Source organism: Onychostoma macrolepis, chromosome 14, assembly GCF_012432095.1.
Source record: "Onychostoma macrolepis isolate SWU-2019 chromosome 14, ASM1243209v1, whole genome shotgun sequence".
Taxonomy (NCBI): domain Eukaryota; kingdom Metazoa; phylum Chordata; class Actinopteri; order Cypriniformes; family Cyprinidae; genus Onychostoma; species Onychostoma macrolepis.
In genome coordinates this window covers 19,373,763-19,400,399 of record NC_081168.1, presented here as the reverse complement: position 1 = coordinate 19,400,399, position 26,637 = coordinate 19,373,763, and the positions used below count along the sequence as shown (strand labels likewise).

The window sequence follows — 26,637 nt, the reverse complement described above, 5'->3', positions numbered from 1 at the left end:
TACTTGCCATTTCTTTGTGATCATTTTTGAAATTTTCTAGCAATTTTTGAGTGGAATCTTTTTTTTTTTTTCAATCCAGACCAGACCAAGTATTACAAATGGAGAATGTATGTGGGAGATGGAGTGGGCAACTTTTAAATCCATCACATCCACACCAGAAAAGGTTCTCAGTCATCAGCACTGTGTGTGTGTGTGTGTGTGTGAGGGGAGAGTAGGAGTTGAATGTTGATGTTTCTCAAACAAAGCGGTGGTCTCCCCGTGAGACTCCAACCCCCTCTCTACCTTCAGCAGTGCAGAATGAAAGGTTCCAGGCCCATTTTCATCTGCAAACTTGTGCGTGTGAAGGCGGTGTTGTCTGGCTGTCCTCAAAACACTGACACTGACAGAAAAGGCACAGCATCAAAGCCTCCGAGAACTTACATAGGGGAGCAGAGGAAAGATATGAATCCATGATGTAATATCCATAGCTTGAGAGCAGAACCATTATTACAGTTGCATCAGACTGTGTAGATTTCGTCCTCCGGTCAACTTATTTAACTTTTTTAAAGGATAGCAGAATGTTTTACGTTAGAACATTCAATAACATTATTGATTTGACCACTGAAACTATTGGATCAGAACAAAACTTGAACTGAACTGAGCTGGATGATGACACTACTGTCTTCTATAGAGCTACCTTATCATCTTTGTTTCAGATTTGATGAGTTTTGCTACATTGACACTGTTATTTGACAACTTTTATTGAATTGAGCTGATTAATTTTAATTTGTCTTATTTTTGATGAAGTTTGCATCATATTTTGATGTTTATTATTTTAAAACTGTTTTGAATCAATCTGTATCGTATAAAATGCTATATAAATAAAGGTCGACTTGAATTTATACTATGCTGTCAGTAGTCAGGCATAGAAAGACATTCAAAAACTCTAAGAGACTTCAAAATATACATGTGCTCTAGATAATATAACTTCTGTCTAAAGGTTTGTCAGGGTTTCTAAAAGACATAGTGAAATGATAGGCTGTCAGGGGGCTTTTGTGGCTGAAAGACTATATTAATGACTGGAATGGAACCACTACATTTTGGTAATTATGGGTTCCATGCTTATATATGGAATATCATGTTATGCATAATGGCTGTGCGCAGCTTTTTGTCACACGTTGTTAAAGGGACAAAAGGTTTCACCTGGTTATGTAACCTACTAATAATAGAACTGAAGAAAATTGCCACATATTCAGAGAGATTTCATTTTTTGGCATTGTTAATGTGAATATGCAATTGCTTGATGTATGAGTTAAGTCCTGCATCCAGAAGACTTTATATGTTCTTGCAGGTTTTATAGACTAAATAATGACAGACTTTTCATTTTTGCCTGAATTATTTGTCTAAGCACTAACAGAAAAGCCTTGAAACCCAAAACTAGAGTTTTCATCTTACCCAAACTGAGAAACGTGTGCAGTGTTTGCCTCAATCACTCAGTGTTGAACTGCAGGTTGTGAGTCAGCAGGAGTTTTCCCACAGTGCCAGTGCTGCCGCAGAGCTCCCAGCACATGAGTGCTTATACCAGCTGGACAAAAACAAAATGTGAAAATCAACCGGCTCACAGAAAAGCACAGACATTTCTCATTTTTAATAAAAAATATGAAGACCAGACTTTTCCAATATACATCAAAGATGCAGGAATCCCCTAATGTTCATGTCAGCTCATGATTCCCGATTAAACATTCAGTTTATAAAATGTTTAGGCAAATTGAAATAATTATCAAATCAAATTAAATTTAGCCCTTGAGCTCTTTGTATATACACTGATTTTTAAATAAGACAGTGAAACCACATTAGTGCATTCACTTTTACCTGTACTTGCCTACATAATACACTACAATTCAAAAGGGGTCAGTATGACTTTTATTTATTTATTTATTATTTTTATTTTTCAGCAAGGATGCATTAAGTTGATCAAAAGTAAAGACATAATAAATAATTAATAATATATAAATAATTTTAGATGATATTCCTTTCAAATAAATGCTGTTATTTTGAACTATTCATTTATTTATCAAAAGGTATCATGGTTTTCAAAAAATATTTCAACATATATTAATAATAATAAGAAATGTTTCCTGAGCAGCAAATCAGCATATTAGAATGATTTCTGAAGGATCATGTGACACTAAGACTGGAATAATGACACCGAAAATGCAGCTTTGCATCAAAGAAATTAAATGATAAAATTTATTCAAATTGAAAGTTATTTTAAATAAAAAAAATCAATCAATAAATAACATTTTTAAAACCTGACCAACCTCAAACTTTTGAACAGTAGAGTCAACATTGTGTAAATAGTGTGTCATTTATGTTCCTGCCATCATATTTGGTGCATAAAATGTCTTTAGGAAAACCCAGAAAGTTTTTGTCTTTCCTAAGTTTCTGTGCCTGTAATATTCTAATTAATAAAGTACAGTAATTCAGAGCTCTAATACTGTGTATTGTAGCTTATTCTGCAAGTTGAAAACACATTTAAGTAATGGTGCAGGTGTTTATTGAGATATCAGAAATTAGAACTCATTGCCATAGACAGAGAAAACACAAAGTCTATTTTACACAATCCTTTGAGACCTGGATTGTAACTTCTGACCTTTAGGCATGTTTTAGTATAGGTTAGTGAGACTTTTTTCATTGTTGCTCCGGTAATACTGAAATATTTAAAGTGTATCATATTCCAGTATTACTTCAAAGGCTGGTACACAGATGTCTGAGCTGAGCCGTGAATATCCACTGACCCTGGAACTGCCTCTGGCTGCCATTAACTGAACTGTAAACTCTAACACAGCCGATGCAGATACACAAGCCATTGCTCACCAGACGCCACAGGCCACGGCTATGAAGAAAAATAAACTGAGATTTGTTTTTTTCTTTATTCCGTTCCATTATCTCACCTCTCATCAGAGGCCTTGTTTTCCTTTGACATGATCCGTATATTAGATTTTCTGTCTCATGCCCCGTGGCTTCACAATGTGTATTCATAAGAACGAAACAAAGTGACCACTCTGGGATATACAATAATACCAAGCTATCTATTATGAATATTATTGTTACTGTTATTTGGTTTTTGTTTTAGAATGTTTTCTTTTTCCAAAACCAACACCAGAAGATACAGATTAAGACAAAGCCAAAGTAATTGATTGTAAAGTGATTGCCATACAAACCTGTGATGAATGATTATGACAGCTTACAAGATGAAGACAGAAGACAGTCTGCAAGCTGAGATGATGTGATCCAGATTGTATTTTATTTTTATGACCCTTATATTACATTTGCAACCAAGTATATATTTGTATTCATAACACAGTGACCACTCTTGAATTTACTATACACCAACGACAATTTATTCATACTAAATTTTCTTTCATATTGCTGTAATTTGTTTTGTTCCTTTTAAAGTCCCCTAGAGGAACATTTCATCCTATTTAACATTACAGCAGGCAGCAGAAGGTACAAAAGAAAAAAAATACTTATAATACTTTCAGTAAAACAGAGAATATGTAAGCCTGAATAAGCTACTAAACATGGTCCAGGAATAAAGTGAACTACAGCCAGAACCAACGCAGCGGTCATAGTAGTTCATCTGGTGTGGTAGGATAATGGCAGTGGAAGAAGGCGAGTTGAGAGGTTTGAATCAAGTTCTATTAACAGTGCTCATATTTATTAATGGGAATGAATCAAAACGCAACACTGCTACTGAATCAGCATACGACAAATGACTCTAATAAGTCGATTATTAAACATACATGCAACCAGTGTAGTTAGAACCGAATGACTCTAAAGTAGGTCAGGTTCTTTTTAGTGAATCTAAAACATTTAGCATAACCAGTGTTGTCTGATACCTAAATTAATGATTCTAATGAGTCGGCTGCTTTCATTAAGTTAAAACATAATGAGTCGGTTCCTTTTATTGGATGAAAACATAATTTAGCCTGATTGCCCATTAAATAACTCTAAATAGTCTCGGTTATTTTTAGGGGATCAAAAACATTCAGTGCAACCAGTGTAGTCTGATTCCCAAAGGAGTGATTCTTATGAGTCGGTTCTTTTTAGTGAATCAAAAACATTCAGCGTGACCAGTGTAGTTTGATTCCCAAAGGAGTCATTCTATTAACTATAAGTAACTTTGTAACTACATGTCAACTAATTCTCATTCATTTGCAAATACATGTCTACTAACTCTCAGTAGGGTAGGTTTAGGGTTAGTAGAATAAGTTGACATACTTGTAAAGTTTCTCATAGTCAGTATGTTGTATGTTGTGAACCCATCAATATAAAGTGTTAGAAGATCTTAAACAGACTACCAATTCTCTAATGACTGCCAGTTGACGTAGTTGCAAAGTTACTTACTGTTAGTAGAATGTCTAAAGTGGACTATCGAAATAAAGTGTTACCCAGTTCATTTGTCCAAGAGGTACATATTTTTACAAGCTGAGAGTCAACAGCAACGGAGACGGACCTAATGCGGGAGATCTTGAGTAAAAAGGTGAGGCCATACAAGCTGAGCTTTCAAGCTGAGCTCTTCATTTTGATCTGAAAGGTGTTAGATGGAGAGTTCAACAGCAAAATTCATGTCTCTCTTATGTCAAGTGAAGCATAATGACAATTAAGAGCAATCGAAGACAGGATCTTATACGCATCATTTCCTGTAGAGAGAATCTCATAGTGTGAAGCCCCCATCTGTTCTGAGATTTACTGGTCCTGTATAGAGATTTTAAGTCTAACTCACATCTGCTGTGTTAAGATTTAAGAATTAAGATTCAAGTAACGTACTTTCAGCATTTCAAGATGTGACCTAAACAGTCTTCTTCAACAGAATTCATTTTCTCCTTTCATAAATTTATAGGACAGTTTTTTATTTTCTGAAATGATATGACCTGCTGTGGCTGCTGCTCTCATTTTGTGAAGCACAGTGAATCAATATATAGTTTACCAGTCAGTTTGGTGCACAGATAATATTTATAGGGAGGGAGTTTCAAGAGTTAAATTGCCAGCTCAATGCCATTACGCAAATTGCCTATTACTAAAAAAAAAAAAAAAAGTATATTAAGGCTAATATTAAAATATCAGACATTTAAAAAAAATTAAACATTTAGAAATTTTATTAAAAACCAAATAATTATTTAATTAATTACAGAGTCAAGATTGATTTCTGCATGCTTTTATGGAAAAAGCCGCATTGTTTCACATTTAACAGCTATTTTATCATTCTGAAATATTTTCAAGCATTTCCACCTGCTTTAGTAATCCATTATGTCACTGAAAATCTCCTGCGGAAATGCAGAGAGCAATTGAATTATGTTTTTTCCTGACCACAATCCATTGAAGTATGACAGCACTCCATTCTATCCTCAGGTTAAATGCTTTTTATAGTGTCGATAGAAATGTGTCATTGTAAAACAACATTTAGGTACTGCTGTTTGTAACACAGGTCCGTTTCATGTACCTGATGTGTTCTGGGAAAAGGTTGCAAGCTGCAAGAAAGAGAGACAAGCTCATTAAACTGGTCATCGGTGTCAGATCCCACGGTGAAACTATATGAGGTGCCCCACTGAGACTGTGAGAGTCTATCACACAGACCAATTTCAGTCCTGTGAGAGGTTTCCTGCCTATCTTTGTCTCAGCGAATGTGTGTGTGAGTGAATATGTAAAATAAGAAAAGGAATAGAGAGAAAGAGGGAGTGATGAAAAGAGCATAGGGAGAGAGTGAGTGTGACAGGCCTCTATGTGTCGCAGAGACAGTGTGCCAGACATTGGCTCTTCTCGGAGGCTTCAGGCCCTTCTCTCTCCTCATTAGGGAGCAGAACGCCATCATGTCCCGCTTCTCAAATCAGATTGAGGTTTGTGATGACCCTGAGGCTTTTAATGAGGTTTACTAAGCAGTGACCCTTCCATTGTTTCGCTTCTTGTGGCTTTTCTCACTCTCTCGCTTGTTCCAAAATTCCTTGAGCTATCTTTGTGTTCATCTATACTGTATGTGCATTAACTGAAATAGAACCTCACAAGTAATTTGATTCAAATGAAGCAACTTTATGTCAAAAAATGATTATGTTAAACGTCAACATTTCATTTCAAATGTTTAATAAGTTGCTAAGCTAATGACATTAATAAGAATACAAATAACACATATTAGGTAAAATATTTCTTAATATGATAATATTTTAGTTATTTATTTTGTATTTTACATTTTTTAAATTAGATTTAACTACATGCATAAAGTATATATGTATACAGTATTTTATAGTATAAAGAATATTTAAAAAAATATAAACCCTTTTATTTGAAAATCTTTTTTTCGAAGTAAATAAAGATTACTGGAGTATGTTTTACAAGAAAAGGCTGTTTCAGCCTTTCTACTTCAAAATGTCATGTTTAATTCACCGTTATTTACTGATTCTTTGTAATTATTTGTGAAATTTTCTTGCATTTTCTGAGTGAAAATTGTTTATACACCAATTTTCCTTTTTTCAGTACAGTACAATACCCCCCAAATACCCCATAATACTGACATTATAGCTCTAAATAACTTAGTTAGCTACCTTGCCTGCTGTCTACAGAGACATCATAACTGAAATGAGATATAATAAGTGACCATACGGGAATGCATTGAAAAGGCAGCAAATTTACTGTATATGTCATTCACATATGAAGCAAAAAAAAAAAAGTATAATAAATGCATTCAAATATTGTGAAAAATAGTTTATTGTAAATTACATTTAAAAAAATGTTTTTTTATCAAAATGTCCTCTTGACTTGTCTGACATCTTTTACTGAGCTTGTGTTTTCTTCTTCAATTACATGTGATGTTGCTTCAGAATTTATCTGGTTCTACACTCACACATAATAAGTATGTTGCCCAGTTTTTGGAACAGGCTTTGCATCAAGAGTGCATCTGAAATGGCTAAAATTCTGCCTACATAGACAGCTATAATTTTTTATAAATTTTTTATTTTTTTGTCACAAGGGAATTAAAGTTACTGGTCATTGTTTTATATTAGAAAACACATATGCCTGTGTCGTTAAGATGACATGTGCACATGAAATGACTTTTTAAACATGCTTTTTTTTTGGACTCTTTTTGGCCTCATTTTCTTTCTCTTTTGACTACAGAGACGTATGGCTCACTATTTCTCATTGTTCTATTTGATCTCGTGAGACACAGTTTTACCCATGCAGAAAATGAGCCGAAGCCTTTTTCTCCCATTTTTCCTTAGCGTAATGATGGCAGCTGCACTTTTATGGTAACTTGTCATCACCTGGATATTATTTTGCAAGGAACAGGCCTACATCCTCACTAGCCATTAGCAGTTCCAAAAACGTATCAACTATTCATTATATCCTCAAATAACTTTTGAATATAATTAACTTTTTTTTTCTCTTGGCCTCGATATTTTAAGTCTTGCTCATACTACACTGTAAAGCCGTCTCATCAGTCTCATCTTACTTCTTCTGGGGAAAGATAATTAATGTTATACCACTGTGAGTGGGTCAGCCGGCCACCAATCTAATTCGCACTACCAAAATTCATTTGAGCACCTGTGCTGGGAATTATAAACCTCCCTCCTTAGTCACAGGTTTCATGACCTTCTTCTCTTTATTTTATTTGTTGAGTTAGTGCCATTAGGTTATATCTGAAGTGTTGCGGTTTATGCAAGAGACAAGTGGTCAGGGAATGAGCTGTTGCTTCACTACTTTTCAATGGCTAACAGCTGGATGGATCCTCAGGCTGGTCTAGCTGGTGAACAGCATGGCTAAATTGATATACCAGCACCACCTAACATAAACCAGCTTGGACCAGCATGGAAATTCATCAGGATTTGGAAAGTTAGAAAGTCTTAGTTAGTTCAGTTTCACACAAGTCAAAGAAGATGGAGTCTCCTCTTAACGTTTTTAGCTGAATTTTTTCATAAAGTACACTAAAAATGAAGTCTGCACTGCATGTGGTCTTTTGCTTGAAACACCTAACTGTTAAAATTGAGATGATGCTCGGCTTGTGTCCTCAAACTGCTACTACACAGAAACAGAATTAGACGGCTGGATTGTACGAGAGGGAGTCGGACAGATCTGCTGACGTTAACTGAAAATGGCACCGTTAAAGGTACCCTTGACTCCCCAGAGCAGTCATCCTGATTCTGATTATGTGATTACTTTCAACAAGCTGCAATGCCAACAATTTTCAGCGACAGGTGAAAGGTACATGGTCATCTTATTTAGTCGTTTTGTTATTTACATCCTTTGTCACCTCTGCATTGTAAAGATGTAATATAAATGTAGTTTATCAGCAATATGTTTGTAAATATTAAATGAAATAAAGTAATTCTACAGTCTTTACTCTGTGCAGGTACTTGTTTTGGTTTTAAAAGTGCTAGCAAACACAGTACCCAATCTGTTTATTGTGCAGAGTTCACTGCTTAAAACACATTACATATTCATGCATAAAACATGTTTTTCATGCAGAAATCATGATTTAAAAATACATTTTCATGTAAAGTTATTTGAAATAAGATCCAATTTAGAACCAGCTGTAACGACATAATACACAAATACATTTTTACTGGCTTTGAGAATAACTTTTTCTGATTTTAGTGCGCATGCCTGATGCACGCTCCGTCATTTAGAATATAATTCGGATTCATCAACATTAGAACGATGGTAAGAATAAATCACTGTTATGTTATGAATCCCACGTCTATTTTGCGAGAGTTTTTCTGCACACATTTTGGTCAGTAAATTCCGCAATAGTCATATTTAATTTTGACAGGGGTGAAGGGGATAGAAGTACAGTTGTTTACACTCTTAAAAATAAAGGTGCTTCATGATGCCATAAGGACCTTTTTTGTCTAAACGGTTCCATAAAGAACCTTTAACATCTGACGAACCTTTCTGTTTCACAAAAGGTTCTTTGTGGTGAAAGAAGGTTCTTCAGATTATAAAAAGGTAAGAAAGAGATGGCTCTTTAAAGAACCTTTGGCTGAATGGTTCTTTGTGGAACCAAAAATGGTTCTTCTATGGCATCGCTGTGAAGAACCTTTTAAGCGTGAACCTTTGAGTTTAATAACATACACTTGACAAAACGTCCTTCCAAAAAAAAGTCCTATCAGACTTTCAGTAGACAAAAACTCCATAAAACAGTTTTACAAGATACCTAACATAAGTTACGTAGAAGTTGTGATCAATTACACGATCTAGGACTTTTATATAGTGCCTGCCATTGCAAGTCGATCACTCATAAACTTGTTTTTATCTGCATTAAACTCAATGTGGCTTCTAACATGATTAAGTTATATTGTTTATTGAACTGAATCCTCTTTAGAGTACATACTATGTTCTAACAGCAGAATCTGCATGAAAGCACCATTGTGGTTTAGCTCTTTGAAATGCTCCTTATTTTCAGACAGCTTAGTTATGACAGCATTAATGAAAACAAATGACAGTTTGGGTCACAAGCAGAGTCTTGAGACATAATAAGTGAGAAAGAGAGAGGGAGGGGACAAGAGAGACAAAGAAAAGAAAAGACACAAGACAGCAGAATAGTCTTATTATCTGGGGATATGTTACAACAAAACCATGTGAAGCTCAGCACAGTTGTATTCCACTATAACAGAGATAAAAAAAAAGAAGAAAAATTATAGAATGTATGAATATCACCTAGTGTTGTTTCAGCACATTACAAGGAGTAACATGTTTCCACAGTCAAGATTTTACACGATTTAACATTAATTTCTTATGATAAAAACTGTATTCAGAATTATACACTAGAACTGTATTTAATATAAATTATACTTTAGAACTGCTTAGAAAAAGTACTGTGAAATTACAGCAATTAGTTCCAAAATATTGTGGAAATTCACACCTTTGAGTGCAGTGAACAGATCAGTGTTTATATAAGGACAGAATGTGAAGCGATCAGGCTTGTATTGAGACAGTCAGAGAGACAAAAATCCACCTCTGTGATCAGAGAGTAACATTCTGTCCTGTTGTAAATAGGTAGCCCAATTTTGTGCGAGGGACCTGAATTGGGTCTATCATTAGGACCACTGGTCATGACTCACTGAAAGAAATAGAGAGCGAAAGATATTAAGGTCTAGACAGACATTGTTATCTGAATAGCTTGCTGTAAGACACACAATATGAGCATGGCTATTTTAAAAATTTTAGAGTCCAAGAGAGAATGGAAGTGCTGTATGGCGACTGGATGAAACAATTTATTGAAAAGTTCTAATTCAATGAACAGATTTGCTATAAATCAGACTTCGCTATATTTCTCGCTTGAACTCTCATAAATAGTTTTAATGAATAACAACTTAAATTGGTCTGTTGCACAAATCATGGCAGTTTTATGATGACTTTTATGTCACACAATTATTTGTGACATTTTAAAGTGAAAATTTATTTCAACGTAAAAACCTACACCATTTTTTTCCTAGTGCAGTCACCTTCATCAATACTAGGAACGGACAGGGCATTCTTCAAAATTCACCTGTTGTGTTCCACAGAAGAAAATAAATTCAGGTTTGAAATGATATGAATATTTCATTTTCGGATTAACTGTTTCTTTAAGAATTTGTTCACAAGCCTTTCATTCATTAGCAAACTATGTCTTTTTCCAATCAAAAAGACAGTTTACATCTTTTTAAAAATTTCAGGTGGATTCGGTATGCATCTGAAGACAATTTATACATCAGTTCAGAATAAACAAAAGGATTGTCATCACAGCCTCAAGGACGTGAGCAGGTTTGTTTACTACAGCTTTCATATTTACCTAAGGGGGTATAATTGAACACAGGATCTTTCATAATTAAAGCTATTTTTATTAAACCCTTGAAACGCTCCAACTTGCATAAACACATGGAATCTAAAGGGAAATGACCAGTGGGGATTTATATCTAGTAATTATCTCTTACCTTAAGGATACTGTTTCATATCACGTGACTGTTTGAATTCAAGGTCCAACGTGTTTTTCTGACCATAGCGCTTGATGGTGCTGTTAATGAAAACAAATCAGTCCCACAAGTGATTATCAAACAGCAAGTTGTAGCCTAAAGGCAAATCAAGTTTATTCAGGAAAACGACCCTTTCTAACCCATTCCTCATGACGTATAGCTTTGAAAACAATGGAAAAAACAAACGGAAGGAACTGGGAGGAATGGAAAATTGTGATCATCCTACTCAGGGGTCTCTCAGCGTCCACTTACCCACGGTCATTATTGCAAACCTGCACACCATCTACCAAGAAATAACAACGAACACAAGCGCAGATGGAGTACTGTGCTTACTCAGGGTAATTCAGTTCATTTTAGGAGCAAGCAAAATGCTCGGTATATATAATTATGCCTGTGTGTGTTGGTTTGTTTGTGCTACATCCTGTTCTTTAGTTGGTTTTTGACATTTACTTGCAAGGTAGCTTGTTTCCACATGACGCATTACTTCATTCGCATGGTGCATTAACACATTTAGTTCAACAGCACTGCAGTCACAGTTTAATATTTAGGACACAGAAGACTGTTGAAAATATCCTCAGAATTAGAGCATTTTATATAAGAGATTAGAAGGCAGGATCTGTGTTGTTTCTTCGGAACGATGAGTCAGAACATCCATTACTTCAGTAAACACTTTTGTCTTTTCTGCCTCTCGCTATCTCTCATTTTCTCTTTGAACGCTGAAGATGCGGTACCTGCTATAAAATACGATGTGTGGGCGTTTCGGTTTCTACAGTTCAGAATATAGACAATTTTGCAGAATGGGATTTTTGTTAATACCCATGTAAAGTGCAGGCTGTTCCCTTAATTGACTATGGCATGATTGAAAAAAATTGAAAACAATACGGCCGGCATGGCAACAGCTCATGATGAAGGACACAAGAGCTTTAATAAAAAGCTACTCATGTTGTTTACCCAATAATAAGTTGATTCAGGTTACTTTTCCATTATTTGGCCATGAACTGGATGTTGCTGCTTATTAAAAATATTACAGATTAAAAATTAAATGGATTTTAGGTGGCACAAAATCTACTGAACATTGTCTGTTTTAAAATCAGGTTTAAATAATTATCAGACTACTCTGATTGCTATGGGAAAGTGTGTGTCGCCGAGAAACCATAATCATTATACAGAGATGAGAAGGATTGACGGTTTGGATAGTGACTCTAATGTCTCAATTTTCGAAAGCCATCTCCAATTTTAGGTAGCAATAACTCAACAAATAGAGACAAGAAATCAAATGCAGCAAAAGTGTGACAGGCTGTTTTGATAATGCTACTCAATTCAGCCCCAAAGCCATTTTACATTTTAATGTGTTTAGATTGAAACGAGGGAGACAGAGCCAACACAGATAAACACAGATGTGGGGAATGAATCTCTAATTTAAGGAGCAGTTTTAAGGAGGCAGCATTCATTAATACATTAAAAAACAATACAAAAACACAGCTGTTTGCATACGATCATCCTAATCACTATTGTGTGCTTGCTGTTGGTCAGAAAGTGAAGTATTTAGGCAGTGTTTAGCGTTTGTGAGGTTCTTGTGTGGGCGACAACGCTGATTGAGGCTGAATGCTCCTTCACTGCTGTTTGTAACAGCGCGGTGGGAGGCGAAATGTCTCAAAATGTCAACTTCAAAATTCCCTGGGAATCTGACACCCACTGCGGTCTGTAATCCAGGTTATTACCAGCCTTCACTCCCCCATATGTGAATCATTTTCTCTTTTGGCAACGGTACAAATGGGTGGATTTGAATACAAAGCTAAATAAAATATTGCAGTGCAGAAGGGCAGAGAGGATGGTCAAATCGTAAAGATCACTACTGCGTGTATTCTAAATTCTGCTGCAATATGCCACTTTACCTGTAGCATTTCAGATAAAGTTGGCTTTAAAAATGCAGCAAAGTTTTCAGCGTTAACTGATATAGCCGTGATAATCTTATGACATGTATTAATGGTCATTTCAAAATCACGTCCGCCTACTTAACACTTGATGTATTTTGTTTGCATACACACGCAAGATTAGATAAACAAAATGGATTTTCTTTCTTGTCACATCAAGGCACAAAAGGCAGCGTGACTGATCAGTCAATGCTTCGCTTTTTTTTTCAACATGGATAAAGCTTCACCCACTTCACTACTTGTCCTCGGGTTGCATCAAATAAATGAAAAACTTTTCTTCTGTAGCTACACAGAGACCCACGGACACCCGCTGTTTGTTTCCTGACTGTATGATGCAAACAAATCTGGCAAGCCATACCCAAAGATCAGCAGCTTCAATCAAATTGGCTGGAAATTGGAGAGTACCCATCTGGAAGTGAAGTTATGTTTACAAGGCATCGAACTGATGCAATAAGCACTTTTGAGTGAAAACTAATCACTGAATTTGACAAAGCATGCCAAGTCTATTATATGTGGTCTCAAATATTTCAGCCCCTGCTGGTAGAGTGCTAGAAACACATCATTTGAAACCAAACAGCATCTTTCTTTATTGATAGCCATTCAAATTGATTTGTATTCTGACTTCACATTTTTACTGAATTAACATTTGTTGATCTCACCAAGTTTGAGATTTGTGTGTTGAGTTACATGCATCTTATTGCGACTCTGGGGTTTAATATATTTGATATATCAGGCAAATATGTTTGCCTCTAATTTTAAGAGGGAATTATGCCATGTCATATAGTGGGCTTTGAAAATCAAACAGTGATGAAAGAACAAGTTTTGTAGCTCCTTGCATTGCAAAATACTAAAAAAAATCTTTAACTGCCTTGACAAGAATTTGTAAGAATATTACAAATTATTATTTATTAGATGAACAAAACATTATTTTTTTTCTTCAGTTGCTATCATGGCTGGTGGAATGATCTTCCCACCCCTATCCGGAGTGCTGGATCCCTGTCAATCTTCAAGCAACAGCTGAAAACTCACCTCTTTCGACACTACTTGACTTCATCCTAAACTTAAAAAAAAAAAAATATATCTTTATTTATTCCTTCCCTTGCAAGTTGGTACTTATTTGAACAATGCCTGAGACTTGGTGTTACAAGCACTTCTTCTGTCTGATTGCCTCTTCAAGATGAATCGCTTTATGTATTCCTCAATTGTAAGTCGCTTTGGATAAAAGCGTCTGCAAAATGACTAAATGTAAATGTAAATATAAATGCTATACTGAAATCAGATTTCACCCAGAATTTGCTAGTAAATTTCACAAAAAAATTACAAAGAAACAAAGCCACATGTGTGGATATACAGTTTACCAAATTATCTCCCCCCCCCCTTTAGTTATTATATACCTGAATAAGCTAAATTAACTATTAATACGGTATACTCTAAGTGGGAATATATCTTAAACAACTCATACAGTAGCAGGTTTGACCTGTTTTAATACATCCAGTCCTGGATTTGGTGGCTTAGATGGTTTCACTATAATTGCACCCAACAATTAACCTGCTAATTGAAACCACAAGCACATCTGTACCACTTCACCAGCACTTATCACACTCTCGGGGTAAACATATCGGCCACACTTTCTGAAATCATGCTTGGTCAGGAAAACGCATGCGGAGTCGCATCAGACAGCTCAAGGACGAATCGAGGTGAGGCCGAGCAAACGGAGGCTTAATCGTTCAATCATACCGTGCCGTAACACTAAAAGCATTGCACCGCATCCTATATACGTAACCTTCCATGCATGTCCCATTTGAATGCGACAAGTCCTTTGCATCAAGGCAAGGTGCTTTAAATAAGCTGATCCCCTAGCGCTGGGATTGAAGATGCATATAACGGGAATATGTAGCAGGACACCTGCTCACGACAGCCACAGTCTTTAAAAATTGATCGCTCTGAACATGGGACGCTTCAGATGGGAGCTCTCCATGTGATTCAGTGAGTGCCTTTATCAGCGGCAGCTGCAGTTCCCCTCACAGACACTCACACTTGCCTCTCTGAGCACGAGAAACAAGGACGTCCTTCTTTTGCCTGGAAACCAGAGATGTTAGGAACGAGCAGTTAAAGCCTCGCTGTATCAGTACTGCTCTCAACTTTCATTTCTGAGGAGTTAATCAGCTTCTCGAGACATTTGAAATCGCCGTGCAGGTAATTATGACCTTTATGTGTGTGTGTGGATGGAACGCGACCGTTTGGCTTTTGCTCTATGTGGGATGGAACGGGAGCTGTCCGCCAGCAATGGTGCTGAAATCAGTCTCAATGAACGAGGAAGTGATTTTGTCTTCGGCACGCTTCGGGAACGGGAGTAAATACTAAAGCGGGTCGTTTTAACGCATTTATAGGCGTAAGAAAATACTAGGAGCACAGTTGCGTACGAGATTCACCCGGACACATTCATCAGCCAACGTTTCGGTGCATTCGGACTATAAGCGTGTGGGTTCGATTCGGATGGATGAGGGAAAGTTTACACACAGATTAAGAGATCCAGTCATGCGTTGTATTGTAATATCCTTTATTCTAAGATTTACATTCTTAAACTCTAACAATCATCATAATACGCCTTTTCCTCAAATGTTATTTGATATTCAGGTTGCAATGTTGCCATTCCCCACGAGAAGAACAAACGCTCCCTGTAGATTTACTTCAAATGTACACGATGTATGCTTGTCCAAGAGCTTGTTATTAGCGCGATTTTTTTCCTGGTGAAGGTTAAGTTACATGCAGGCACCGATAAGCCACTAAAGGGAGCCCGTCGTAATTTTACAACTCTGCACTTTGTGTGAACTGTACGCGAGGCATATTGACCTTTACTGTCCTTCACATGTCGCATGATAATAGTATTGTGTATGCCATGCAGTCATTATTATTATAGTCTTTAGTAATGTTTTATCATATTACCTAAAAATGCCTTCATCTGTGACACCTATAATAAATGGTTTTGATCCAGTCGAATACATTATTTAATATGACAAAATCACACACATACTCAAATTTAAATTTTAAGGGGCAAGTAGAAATAACTACTGCTCACATCCACTTTTTACTTGTATTTATTTATTTACAGTGAATAGCTTTTTATACAAACTAAGTTTTTGCTATTAAGTAATTGTCTGTTTCACATTGTAGATCTGGCGACAAAGGACTACTTGAAAAGCTTAACCTGAATGTAATATTTGGTTGAAGAAGGCAGGAATAAAAAGCCATCATCATGAATTTTGTTATGAAGCAAGCGTTGGGAGGTAAGTTTCAGATTATCCTGTTTCTCCAAACATGACACACACAGAGAATAGACTCAGAGCAGAAACTATACACTCATGCAGTAAGCTTGCACAGCAATACCATTATGCTCAATCTGCTTACACATAACCTTTCTCTTAGCTTGTAAGTCATGCACTGCTCTTTATTTGCATGCACATGGAAAATGAACCAAGTGTTGCTTTTTTTTTTTTTTTTTGCTTTGGAGTAGTGTTTTCTTATATGTCTTAGTCTTCCATAGCTTATATTTTAAGTCAAACAATGAGGTTTAAGATAATATTGTGATGGATTAGAAAGCACTTGATCTGTTGGGCTGGTATAGAGGTTGTGAGTCTTTGCGCATTTCAAAATCTGCCGCAGTTCCCTGTTGTTTTCATGACAAAAGGGTATGTTTTCTAGTTGGAAGACAATTCAGATGTTTTTCTCTATTTACTATAACTTTTTAAATGATCCTTTTGGTTATTATTATTTTTTCCATTTTAATTGTTTTTGCCAGGCATATTTTATATCCAGACATACCACATTTACTGACAATTGACAATGTGCTCTGCTGAGCTTAATCGAAGTAATAATAATTCCATAAATATTGGCATTAAATGTCCAAACAGAACTGCATCTCAATGTGGTTCATTAATCTCCTTCGCATTCGTAATGAGCATTTTATCCGTCTCACTCTGTGCGGACTTCCGCTCGTCAGAGCACTTAGCCCCATCAAGACTGAGATTGACAGTCCAGTCCCGAGGGATGTCGCAAGAGCAGGACTGTGGCGGTTGATTAGCAGGGATGTGCTATAAAAAGGTGGCGTATGACCTGTTTCATTAACCAGCTGCCGGGTAAAGCAACCCTTGAGGGTCCTGCCCTAGTCCACTTGCTCCATCGATAAAGAAAATGAGAGAAATCCACTGAGCTGTACGGAAAGGGATTTCACCCTTGAGAAGAGAGAGTGGTCCCCAGCTTCATGTTTACTCCCAACTTTCCTCTCTCGTCCTATCATGTCCTTTTCTAAGAGTAGTAGCGCGTGTCTAAGATAAATTGATCCTGGCTTCAGATGTTTTTGGGTTATTATGTTTTAAAGATTTCAAGTCGCCTGTAACTAGATTTGCATTTCCTGCAGGAATTACCAGTGCTTGCAAGGCAGCAAGAGAATAAGTTTTAGGTAAGCTTAGTTTCAGGCTTCAGTTCTGCGCAAATGATGATGATGCATGGTGCATTTTGTTTTCAGTTGGCTGCACACAAGAATCAGCTATAAATGGTTAAAGTGTCCATATTATGCAAGTTCATACATTTATTTTTGGGGTCTGCTAGAATACATTTACATGATTTAAAGTTCAAAAACACATTGTTTTTCTCCTACTATACACCCTCTGCCTGCCTGAAACACTCTGTTTAAAAACCTGTGCCTTTAAAACCCATCTTTCTAAAAAGTCCAGACTGTTCTGATTGGTCAGACACTTAGAGCATATGTTGGAAATGTAACGCCCCTTGCCATATTTGGGTTTCAGCTCCCGAGGCTTCATGAGCAGTTGTAAATGCTTTATATCATAATTGATTAATTTTTCAATATTGAATCAACAGTGAACCGACTTGAGCTGAATAATGACATTATTGTATATAGCTGAACTGAGCTTGTTAATGAATTTTATACAGTTATTGAACTGAACTGAATCAACACTGAACTGAGCTGAGCTGAATAATCATAATCATGAAGTCATTTTCCTATTCATTACTGTAAAAGCTGCTTTGAAACAATCTGTATTTTATAAAAGTGTGATATAAATAAAGGTGACTTGACTTGGCTTAGATAGTATTATATCTTTGGTAACTGTGGTGTCAATATAAGAAGTTTATATACATTTATATACAATATCCTCAGCATAGCGAAATCACTTACTCAACTGCTTTTTAAGGGCGGGGCTAAAGCAGCCAGTGGGAAGGCATTATGCAAATGTATAACATTGGGATTAAGCTAAATCACAAAAAAAAAAATGTCAGGACTACAAACGATGAGTGTTTTATTTTGAAGAGATAAACTCCCTTTGCTGTGAACTTCTGTGGTTTTTAACTCTGAAGATGCACAAACAGCTATATTACACACTCAAGGAAAGGTACAATCAAATAAGCATTTAAAAATATGCAACGAAGTGCAGGCCAATCATAAGTCTATATGCAAATTGATGCAAAAAAGAAAACCAATCCCGTGATACCAAATAAATGGAAAAGGTTGAATGTATTTGCACTAAAGCTTTTATTGCAGCATTCAGATGCATCCATAAATGCATTACTATATAGACCCATTTCAAAACTGCTGCTCTGGGCTTTTTTTTTTTTTTTTTGTATGCTAGCCTCTTCCGTTGATTGATCCTGTAAATCATGGAACAGGCCATCTCCATTTGCCAGCAGCCGTTTTGACAGGCCCCCACACACGGTTCTGACCGACATTAGATAATAAAGCTCAGGCTGAAGTGAAATAATGGGCCTGTCTGGCTCAGTAAGAGATTTAGAGGCAGCAGGTCAGCATGTGGCGAGAGAGTTCGGCACTAAAGCTCACGGATGTAAGACTAATCACGGTTACGTGAGAGAAATCTCCTGGGCATCCCTGCAGCATCAGCTAGAATGCAACCAGAATGGGAAGCCACCCCTATGCACACATGCGCTCTCACACTTACTCGTCTCACTTTCTTGCTGAATTTCACACACATTTGATCTGTTTTCTTTTCTTCCATATCTTTTGCTCAGTACTGCACTTCAGCTTGCTTAGTTGGGATTTAAAAGACACTAAATATTTAGTACTATTAATTGACTGCACTGGTACTATTGTATGAGAACAAAATTTGAAATGAATTGAGCTGAACAATGATACTGTTGTCTTCAATAGAGCTGCTTACCTGAATTGAACTTGTTTCACAATTTATGAACTTTAGACAGTTGTTGAACCGAATTGAACCAACACTAAACTGAAAAATGACACTATTGTTTTTAGAGCTGCTTTACAACATAATTTGAATTTGTCACATATATTTGATGAAGTTTGCATCATTATAATATACCTATGTTTCTATCTACATATTTGTATGGATATTGCATTAAAAAAATGCCAAGATTTGAATAAAATGCATATAAAAAAACATATCCTCTCCAATGGAGGCAGATAAGATTTTGATCTGTTATTGATTCTGTTAGTTTCCTTTTCATTACTGTTAAGCTGCTTTGAAACAATCTGTATTGTATAAAGTGCTATATAAATAAACGTGACTTGACTTGATTTGACTTGACATGCACATACATTTTTGCAGTATTTCCTTCAACATATAACCCTGATTTTCTTGACCACTACCTCCTTTTACCCCTCTCTTTGCATCTCTCCGGCTAAAGCAGCTCAGTGGAGTGGAAAGAGAGTTTTGCATAGAGTTGGTCAGCGTTGTTAATGAGCTCGACATGCCTGAATGTGCTTTAATTTTTAATGTTTGTTTACAGGTTTAAGTTGCAGATTTTCCGTGTGCTCTCAGGCCTCACTATATATCTAATTTTCATTGTTAATTGGGATGCTCACATTTGTGGTAAATTAACACCTGTTGTCATTAATATGCAGAAGCTGCTCGGCTGAATCCAATTTTAACAACTGCGCTGAGGTGTTCGGATCTGAATCAGATCACCTTCACACTAACGTCAATGCTCTCGCACTTCCTGTGGGGTTCTGGCGGGCCACTCTGACTCTGGTCATACATTAGTGTGGGTCGTGGAAATGCTTAATCTAATCAAATCGCCCTAATCAAAAGCACAACGCAACTTCAAGTCAATTGCAATGAACTAAATTGAGTTCTATTGAAGTGATGGCTGTGCAAAACTGTGCTGTAATACCACATCACGGCTGTCACAGAGGTTAATTTGATTCAAATTAATGACGGAAAAAATTAATCATGTGAAAACAAGCTATTATTTATGTCACCTTTTCCCATTTTAAGCTTCTGTCCTGTGTTGGCAGGGCATATAAAAAAGCTCAACCCTTATTTTTATTCTTAAATTCCCAATTTGAAGTTCTTGGTTGCAAGAAACTCATTTTACTTTTAATAGGCACAATTTTTAATTCTACCATCAAGAGGGTCTTTGGAACTATTGGCTTCATTACACTTATATTTTTATATTAACTTTTTTCCCCCTTAATGTTAAAACTGTTAATGTTAACCTTGAAATGAAATTTTCTGCATCCCTAGACCCCAGTTTGAAAGCTCTTGCACTAACATATAGATAATAGCAAACAGACCTTTAAATTACCACAGTAACAACAACGTACATCAGTACATCACGTGTAACTTACAAGGGGAAATCAAAGCCTGTGATGTCAGGAAGCCCAGCTCTGTGCAGCACTAGAACTGACGCCTATTGATTTATGTGTTGACCTATAAACGACTGATTGCTTACATTCAGCATGCATGATTTTTAACCATGTAATGAGAAGAACGGTAAATGCAATGTGCTGAAATCAATACGCCAGCTGAGATAGGGCCAGGTGCTGATCCCTCCACAGCAGGGTAGGAGGTTAAATGCTAGATCCGGCATTTCGGCTGGAATCAGACGAACATTAAATTGATTATAGGGCTTTTAGGAGCTCTTAGAGCCAAACTCATGGACTAATCTGACAGTCATCAAGTTTTAATTGTAATGTGAGCCTCTAAGGTGAGTGAAGGGAGGGAAATCAGGCTGAGAAGGGGTAATAAAATCTAGAATGACCAATGAACTCTAATTACGAAGCATCCTCAAAGGGATGTTTTGCTATATTTAGCTAACTTCTGAGGACGATTTTGCCCTCAAAGTTACATGGGTTATCAAACAGGGGTCAGCAGAAAATTGGAGATGTAAAATGTTAACATTAACTGACTTTTACATTATAACTTAATATTTACATAACATTTATACTATTTTATTCTGTTTAAAAAATGTGCGCGCACACACACGTTTGTTTTTGTGAAAAGTGGGGACATCCCATAGGTGTAATGGTTTTTATACTGTACAAACTGTATGTGCTATTGCACTACACCAACCCTACACCAAACCCTACCCCTTACAGGAAACTTTGTGCTATTTCAGATTTTCAATACACTCCATTCTGTGTGATTTATAAGCGTTTTGAAAAGTGGGGACATGGGGTAATGTCCTGAAAAGTCACCTTCTCCTTGTAATGCCTGTCATACCCTTGTCATTATACAAATTTATGTCCTCATTTGTCACAAAAATGTGCGCGCACACACACACACACACACTATTATATATACAACACAAGGGTATTATCATATTTGGGGTTCATTGGCATCAACAATTTTGAAAACCACTGGTCTATACAGCTTAGTAAACCTACACACACTTTCCTTTCTTATTGCCACCTTCATGCCTGTTTTAATGGCTCTCCAGGACAGGATGCAATATGTTTTTCTGTCCCTCCTGTAGATAGTGTAAGAAGCAGTATTGCTGTGAATCGTGCCTGACCTTAAACCTCTGAGCGGAACACAATGCTCTCTCTGTTTCTTTCTCTCTCACACTATCTCAATCCATCTCTCTCGGGTCAGCAGATGACCACATGGTAGGACACATGGGCAGGTTCTCTGGCTGTAGGTTTCTGGCTCTGAGCTGCAGGGACTACAAGTGTGCAATGGCCCTTTCAGTTCCACACAGAGAAAACACCTGCCATCATGACACACGCACATATACATACCCACAATGCACCAATGCATGTATCAAATTGCCATTGTGATCCATTCATGTGCAAATGATGCCTTGTGGATACCTTGTCAACACATCAATTCACAATCAATGTCCTTTAATTGCCAAGTCACATGCTGTGACATATTTGCACACACACACACTCGTATAAGCGCACATACACATACAGACACAGCACAGATGGGCTCTGTCCCCAGAATGACCGCGGGTTAGATATCTGGTCAAGCTGCATCCATTCATGTGTGTTATAAATGGATGAGTCATGACTTTGGACCGGCCGATGGTCCTACACGGTGCCATGGGGCTCCATAAGGTCTTTGCCAGTTTGACACGGCAAGCGCACTTTACAGGAGAAAAAAAAAAATGGAAGTGAAATGATCTTCATTAGCAAGTAATTCAAAAACACAGAATCATTCAGGAACAAAACAAATGAGAACGTCATTGAATCATTCATTGAATCGATTCTTTGAGAAACGCTGATTAATTTAATAACAAAACAGGTGCTAGTCCTTATGAGTGAGTCACTGAATCATTTCAGTCAAATGATTTAACATTTTTTAAGCTTATTTACCTTTTAAACTGAAACCTTTCTCCTCATTTCCTCATTTTTAGCTATAAGAATGCAATACTTACAGGTTAATTTAACTTTTTTATCTATAAATGCTTTCTGCAGAATTTCCAATCAAATTAGCACAGAAAATGAAGAAAAAGTCATTATTTTCATCTGGGCCTAATGATGACCAAGATTAGTTAGCCTGAATTGGTTTATTTATTGGTTTGATTAAACGCATCCAAAATAAAAGTTTTTGTTTACATAATATTTGTGTGTGTACTGTGTATATTTATTATGTATATATGCATACACTCACATAAAGCATATATTTTGGAAATATTTACCTGCATATACATTTATATATTTATATCCTTATATTTTATATTATGTATAAATATATTTAATATATAAACATAACATATTTTTCTTAAATATATACATGCATGTGTGTATATTTACATATACATAATAAATATACACAGTACACACACATATATTACGTAAACATGTGATTAATCGTTTGACAGCACTACTTATTTTAAAATAAGTGAAAATTCACCTATATTAAAGATACATACTACAAACAAAACAAATCTTAATATATTATGAAGTGTTGTTTCTCAAGCTAATTTATATATATATATATATATATATATATATTTTTTTTTTTTTTTTTTTTTTTTTTCAAGTATTTTAGCTGGAAAATTAGACAAAAATACTCACTAAAAATAGGAAACTTTGCAGTGTGGTTGCCAGCACTCAAAACACAACATTCGGGGGACTAGTTATGCAGCTATGCTGATCTGAAGCAAGGTGTGTTTTTAACATTTGAGTTTGAGATTTTACTTATAAGATATTGCAGAGCATTTTGCCCCCCAAATCTAAAAAAGATCTTGGCTGGTTAGTATTAGCATTAATATTTCAAATACACTCTGCACTGACAACAGTAAGATATGAAAAACAAACAAACAAAAAACAACAACAAAAACAAAAAACAAAAACAAATGTGCATTTAGTTACAATGAAAAAATGTAGGTGCAACATTTTAAATGATTAACATTTACTGTATATACAATGACTCATCTTCCAACCCCTGCTGGTGAATGTTGTAACTACACCAATAATTGGGCAAAAACTACCTGGTCTCATGGCATTTACGTACCTGAGTGCACTTTTTAGCGTGACATGAAATACGTACCAATGGTATGTATTTCATGTCACGCTAAAAAGTGCAATAGGCAATAAGTACATATCACTGCAGTTTCCAAAATAAATGAACACTTTCACACAAATTTACAGAGTTGCGAGTAATAAAGCGTAATTTTCGCACAATATTAATATGCTGGGAGATTTGAAAACTGATGCTTTTGAACATTAGCATTGAACACATCCAGCTTCATATCTATGGGTTTTCATAGATTATAAGTCTGTTCGGTAGCTCACGGAGTACGGAGACGGATTTAGGAGACGAGAAGCACCAGTTCGAATACCATGTAACTACGGTTCTACAAAGCAGTTAAAATCTGCATAAAAGGAAGTCCAAATGGCACAGTTGCATCAGCTAATATGTTTTCATATCAGTTTTGCATTTGTTAACACTATCGGGTAGGTTTAGGGCTGGATTTGGTGTAGGGCATATTTCCACCACGATAGAGCATTAACCTTTAGCGACAGTCCCCGGATATTTGAATTCTGAACCGCCGCAATACGTATCTGAAGCAACGTAATAAAAAAACAGCAATACATACCAATATCTATGTCATAAAAACGTGCCAGGGTTCACATATTGAACCTGTGTTTTAGCGCCACTCAGTGGACATTTCTATTTGAAACTGCGGCGAAACGTGCAGCAAGGTACATAAAACGGTGTCGCACAAAACGTGGCAGAGGTACGTATTTTTATGAGACCAGGTTGGGCAAAAAGTATCTTGCAACGTTAAAAATTACGTAAAAGTATAATCTTAATTCAAAGAAGTATTTAATTGTATTATAGTAGATGTTTTACCAGTAACTGTTAACAGTTAGTAAATGTAAAAATTAAAGATTAGATTTTTGAATGAAAGATCAAAAGGATAAAGAATGCAGATTTATTTTCACAGCCTTCTTTGATCATATTTATCAAGGGTACCAACAATTATGACCACAACTAGTTAGTAATACCATTCATCTTAAAATATAAGAAAATTATACATGCAGTGCTCATCAGTGTGATCAGTGAGCTCTCACTTTGTACCATGCAGTTATTGATTCAGGCAGATGTCAGTAGATCATTAGAAAGGTCTTGTTAATCAGTAATCACTATCACCATCATAAACTACTAACATTCTTCACTTCATCCTCACCATCGGCATGGCACCTTTACAGCATCGTTATCAAACATTTCCCCGTCTTACCTTATAAACTGAAATTTGGCTAAATGGATATTTTATAAGAATTTGTGTAAAAAAATAGGTAATGCTCTCTTCCCGATGCACACGCAGTCATTACTGCCTCGCCTGAAATAAAAAAATGTTAAAATAAGGAAAAAAGTGATTTAGTACCTACTGATGTGGCTTGACGTTGTCCAAATGGCCCCATTAAAACCTGTTTGACATTTCATTTCTTTGATTCATTACAGGCAACTCTCAAAGCTCTCTCTTCAACTGTTACTTTCCTTCTGCAGTCGGCCTAATATTAATCCAGTGTCATGAAACCATTGTGAGGTTAATCTTAGCCATAAAACAGCCTGGCCCAGGGAACAATTATCATACTCCGTCTCCCAGAGCTCCTCAGTGAAGATCATTATATGTCTGCCGGCATGAAAAAAAACTTTAAAACGTCCTTGTTTTAAGACTTTTTTTAGCCACAAGACATCTGACCTAAATTGAAATATTCAAGTGTAGAAATAGATCCAGACACAATAAACTCAGGATGTCTCCTGAGAATTGAACACTCTAAATAAAATCTCAAACTAATGAGTGAAAGTTAACACCCATAATGTTCTCATGCAAATTACATAAAGGAACCTCGGCAAGCAAAAAATAGGTTGCCGACGTCAGCTGTTAGATAACCTTGACGTGCCACGCTCTGGCGGTTGGGTCTCCGAGCTGCTATCCGGTATCCCTGCGAGAGAACTCCATCACTTGCTGGCACAGGGCAGAGGTCTTTTGGCCGATACGCAGCTTGCCCTTGACCGCTGTCCAAAATGGCGGTCGCGGCCCAGCACGAAACTCTGGCAACCTTTCTGTCCCTAGCAGAGTTAATCCTACAGCAGGCCTGGAAAGGTTGCGAGCCGTTCCCTTTCCGTGACTGCGGTTGCAGACGCTACTTTCTGTCGACTTTTTCTTCAGTGCTCATCAGTTATGACCCACAGTCTGGTGTGGAGGTCTATTAAGCAGTCTGGTGCTTTTGTGATGAACTACTAGACCATTTGTCAGTGTGTGTGTGTGTTTGATACAGAGTGTACGTGTGATCGGCGGTGGACGTTTGGTCTGTGCCGACAATAACACCAGGTTATGTGATCACACTCTTTAATGGAATGTCTATTTCGGCCTCATTACCATAGAGATGGAGTCAGTCCTTTTATTAACAACAATACAGACTATGAGCGTGAACGCTCATTAATGTGAATTTTTTGGTTGAGTCTTCTGTATTTGAACTCTGAAAATCTCTCTCTTGCTCTACCTGGTCTAGTTGCTTTTTGGTTCTTTTTGGGTTCTCTTTGTTCAAGCTGATACAACAGCAATACAGTGCAAAAATTTGAATAAATACAGTGGTATATTTGCTTATAGTATTAATATCAGTCAGGTCAGATTGAAGGAGTCATATTCCCCGTCTTGTGAAAGTTGTAATAAAGTTTCTATGCCTTAAGTGGCTAAAAGAAGAAGAGCTGGACAGAACAAAGGCGAGTATATACAGTATGTTTTGATCATTGCTAGCTATTTTTGGCTTCATGTTTAGTGGCAGATGGAGTCCAAACAACTTCAAAAAAATATTGTCCCTGAAATACCAAAGCAACAGTAATCCCAAAGACTATGTTTACATTGCATAAAATATTAAGATATATACAGGTGCTGGTCATATAATTAGAATATCATCAAAAAGTTGATTTATTTCACTAATTCCATTCAAAAAGTGAAACTTGTATATTATATTCATTCATTACACACAG

General features: G+C 36.4%; 1 protein-coding gene and 1 long non-coding RNA gene across 2 annotated transcripts in view; one reads left to right on the top strand and one right to left on the bottom strand.

The window, feature by feature from the left end:
* Nucleotides 1-234: 234 nt before the first annotated feature.
* Nucleotides 235-25,158, bottom strand: LOC131553846 (uncharacterized). Its single transcript, XR_009274280.1, has 3 exons — nucleotides 25,028-25,158; nucleotides 1,435-1,564; nucleotides 235-415 (listed from the first exon to the last, which is right to left on the bottom strand). It is a non-coding gene; the product is annotated as an uncharacterized LOC131553846 (long non-coding RNA).
* Nucleotides 14,807-26,637, top strand: part of LOC131553845 (complexin-1) — a 56,916-nt gene continuing 45,085 nt past the window's right edge. The window contains exons 1-2 of the mRNA XM_058798776.1: nucleotides 14,807-15,112; nucleotides 16,091-16,203. Of these exons, the coding sequence (XP_058654759.1) occupies nucleotides 16,173-16,203 (31 nt within the window). The 5' untranslated portion in view covers nucleotides 14,807-15,112; nucleotides 16,091-16,172. The remainder of the gene's footprint in view (nucleotides 15,113-16,090; nucleotides 16,204-26,637) is intronic.